The sequence below is a fragment of the Hyaena hyaena genome, unplaced genomic scaffold (assembly GCF_003009895.1).
Source record: "Hyaena hyaena isolate Hyena2069 unplaced genomic scaffold, ASM300989v1 scaffold_1450, whole genome shotgun sequence".
In the NCBI taxonomy this organism is placed as follows: Eukaryota; Metazoa; Chordata; class Mammalia; order Carnivora; family Hyaenidae; genus Hyaena; species Hyaena hyaena.
In genome coordinates, this window is record NW_024082063.1 from 240,665 (window position 1) to 244,269 (window position 3,605).

At 46.2% G+C, this 3,605-nt stretch overlaps 1 protein-coding gene across 1 annotated transcript; it reads left to right on the forward strand.

Annotated features, from left to right (window-relative positions):
• Positions 1 to 1,723: 1,723 nt before the first annotated feature.
• Positions 1,724 to 3,376, forward strand: TCEAL1 (transcription elongation factor A like 1). Its single transcript, XM_039223734.1, has 3 exons — positions 1,724 to 1,834; positions 2,228 to 2,294; positions 2,638 to 3,376. Exon 3 carries the CDS (start codon positions 2,650 to 2,652, stop codon positions 3,127 to 3,129), a length of 480 nt encoding a protein of 159 aa, XP_039079665.1. The 5' UTR covers positions 1,724 to 1,834; positions 2,228 to 2,294; positions 2,638 to 2,649; the 3' UTR covers positions 3,130 to 3,376.
• Positions 3,377 to 3,605: the final 229 nt, after the last annotated feature.

The following is a 3,605-nucleotide window of genomic DNA, read 5'->3' on the forward strand; positions in this document are numbered from 1 at the left end:
CATGTCATGGTTTGTGAGTTCGAGCTCCGCTTCGGGCTCTGCACTAATGGTTTGTAATACTCCCTCTCACCCTCTCTCTCTCTCTCTCTATCTCCTCCCCTAACTCACACTCATGCACTCTCTCAAAATAAATAAACTTAAGAAAAACACCACTAGGGCGCCTTGGTGGCTCAGTCATTTGAGTGTCCAACTTCTGCTTGGGTCATGATTTTGTAATTCATAGGTTTGGGCCCTGCATCAGGCTCTGTGCTGACAGCTCAGAGCCTGGAGCCTGCTTCTTATTCTGTGTCTCCCTCTCTTCTCTAACCCTCCCTCCTCTACCTTCAAAAATAAATAAACATAAAAAAAATTTTTTTTAATGTTTTATTTATTTCTAGGAGAGAGAGAGAGAGACAGCGTGAGCAGGGGAGGGTCAGAGAGAGAGGGAGTCACAGACTGAAACAGGCTCCAGGCTCTGAGCTGGCAGTCAGCACAGAGCCCGACGCGGGGCCCGAACCCACGAACCGCGAGATCATGACCTAAGCAAAAGTCGGACACTTAACCGACTAAGCCACCCAGGCACCCCAAACATAAAAAAATTTTTAATTAAAAAATTTTTTAAAATTTAAAAACACCATTAGATTCAAACATACATACTTGTAAAGACAGTTGAGTGTGTTAATATGATTTTATTCCTGCTACTCAGTGTGTGATCAGCAGAATTGCTGCACAGTTGAATATGAATGTCTTCTGTGCTGAATCTTTTGGCACAGCAGTCCCAGGACCCAGATATTTGCTGATTTAATGAATTAATACACACTTTTATCAACCAGCAACACCAAGAGGTGGCTGGTTAAGGATTTAGAGTACCAGAAAAATCTCTTTCTTCTATTATGAATAATAATTACTGAAGAGAGTGTGTGTGTGTATACACATATATATAAAAGTATATATAGGGGTGTCTGGCTGGCTCACTTGGTGGAAAATGCAACTCTTGACCTCTGGGTCAAGAGTTTGAACCCCATGTGTGGTGTGGTATTTACCTACATTTAAAAATAATTGTATACATATTTATAATAATGTCACACTCTCCTCCCCAAAAGCTCCCATTTCAGAAAATAAATTTTTAGATTATTTGTACTTAAACGGACAAATGTGTATTTTGATTTATGAAAATCAAAGTATTCATGTTTTTAGATTTACATACTTTACAAACAACTGTTTCCAGAGTTCTAGAACTGAATGATTACTAATTTAGACTAAAGTCTCTATTTGTGATATAGGTTTGGGGGCTCAAAAAATCGTTAGGTCATGGAAAAGTGAAAGCTTGTCTTCCATAAAAGTGGCAAATGGTGAAAACCATGTTGATAGAGCCTAAATGGACATGATGGAGTCATGGATATGGATGTGAATTAAAACTGGGAAAGGAGACATATGGTATTGATTCATTAAGTAAAAATAGTCAAACTTTAGTGCAGGATCTGGGGTACAGGTGAAATAATGGGCCTTGGTGGTTGACAACAGAATAAGAGGTGGTATCAGGGTAAGCAGCAGAGAGGAAGCGGCAATAACTCCCAAGACTGGATGCTGACCATCTCTGGTAACCAGGAAAAGGCAAATATAAACAAAGAGGTGAGTGACGATGCCTGTTGTGTTGGGGGTTAGGAAATACTGGCAGAGCTGCAGCATGGCCGCCGGTCAAAGTGGTAACTGGGGATCTGAGCTCGCCGGTGACGCGCGGCCCTCACGTGACCAGGAGCCTATGTCTGCCCAAGTCCCTCTCGTCCAGGTCCTTTTTGCCTGTCCAGACACCGTCTGCCTACTGCTCTTTGATCGAGGGGAAAAGCAGGAGGAAGTAAGTCCCCTTGGTCCTTTTAAATCGATTTGAGTGTCAGTGCTGTCCAATAACCCCTGGGATCGGGATGGCAGAGTACCAGACCTTTCCCTATACCCAGCCCTGCCCCCCGCGCCCACATTTCGGTGTAGAAAATGGTGGTCTTGGGGTGAGGTTGGGAGGTGAGTGGGGGCCCCTGGAAGGGAGACACAGACACTCAGAAATATTTTCTAAATAATCCTTCGCTTCCACTCGCCGCCTGAAATGATGAGCATTGTGGAGCATGGGGGAGGGGACGCAGAGGGGGCTGGCGCGGAGGCGGCGGCTAGTGCCCAGGAAAGGGACGTGTGTGTCAGTCAGTCCTTCCCTCCTCCCCACTCCCCGCCCCCTACCCTCTCTGGCGTCTGTTTGCAGGTCTGCAGGTCACAGCGGTGCGCCTCGAGGAGAGGAGGCCTAGAGCAAACCGCAAGGAGAGGTCCAGGTCAGGAGAGGGGTGGGCAGTGGCCCGGGATGGGGTGCGTGGGAGGACGCTGACTAGAACGGAGTCTGAGTCGCAGCACCACCGCCCCGCCCCTGTCACTGCGGGAGAGGCCTGTGGCAAGGCCTGCTGGGAAAATGGTGGGCTTTCGGGAAGGCGGGGGCCAGTCGGGCTGAGGGGGTGCCGCGCGGTTACCAGGGCCCGAGAGCCCCTCGACAAGCGTAGGTCAGGGGACCTGGGCCCCCAATTCAGGAAAAGGCAGGTATGGGAGCCCGTGGCCGGGGTTTTGATACAGCCACCAAGTGTGTTTACTCGACTCTGCCTTGTCTCCTATGAAAAACTAAAGACGATCCTCAACATGGAAAAATCCTGCAAAAAAAATGAAGAACAGCCACAGGGCGCGCCCCAGACGGCTGAGGAACGGCCTCCTGTGGAGCACTCTCCCGAAAAGCAGTCTCCGGAAGAACCATCTTCCGAGGAACAGTCGGAGGAGGAGGAGTTCTTTCCTGAGGAGCTCCTTCCCGAGCTCCTACCCGAGATGCTCGTGTCAGAGGAGCGCCCTCCTCCGGAGCGCCTTTCTAGAAGGGACCTTTTTGAAGAGCGCCCTCCCATGGAGCAGCCTCCTTGTGGAGTGGGAAAACATAAGCTGGAAGAAGGAAGCTTCAAAGAAAGGCTGGCTCGCTCTCGCCCGCAATTTAGAGGGGACATACACGGCCAAAATTTGAGCAATGAAGAGATGATAAAGGTGGCAGAGGAGATGGAAGAAATGAAAAGGGTACGAAACAAATTAATGGTCATGCATTGGAAGGCGAGACGGAACCGTCCTTATCCCATTTAATGTGTTCTTTAATTCGATTTCACCTGATAGAAATATTGCCAGCTGAACTTTGTTTGAATTTTCTCATGCATCTTTCCCCATCTCAATTTTAACTTTTTGCGTGGCTTTATTTTAGGTGTTTTGCTTGTAACTGGCATAAAATTGGGTTTTCTCCACCCACAAGTTGCAAGTCTCCCTCTCTCACCCATTTGCATGAAAAGGTGTACATTATATACTGTGAAGTGAAAAAAACAATTTTCAAAAAGTATATGTAGCATCCCATTTTTGTAAAAATGTATATTTATATATTAATATGCAAAGAAATAACAAAGTATATACTTAAATGTTTTAACAGTGGCTATCTGTAAGCCGTCTGTAGTGGTAAGATAACAGGTGTTTTGGTTTTTCATTTTTGCTTCATTTTTCAAGCAAAAGCTTGAAAAAACTTCTCATTTTTCAAGACAAACATATTTTGCTTTTGTTGAAATAAAACAATA

Bases quoted from the DNA above. Each gene is read 5' to 3' on its own strand.
- TCEAL1 (XM_039223734.1), top strand. From the start codon at position 2,650: ATGGAAAAATCCTGCAAAAAAAATGAAGAACAGCCACAGGGCGCGCCC.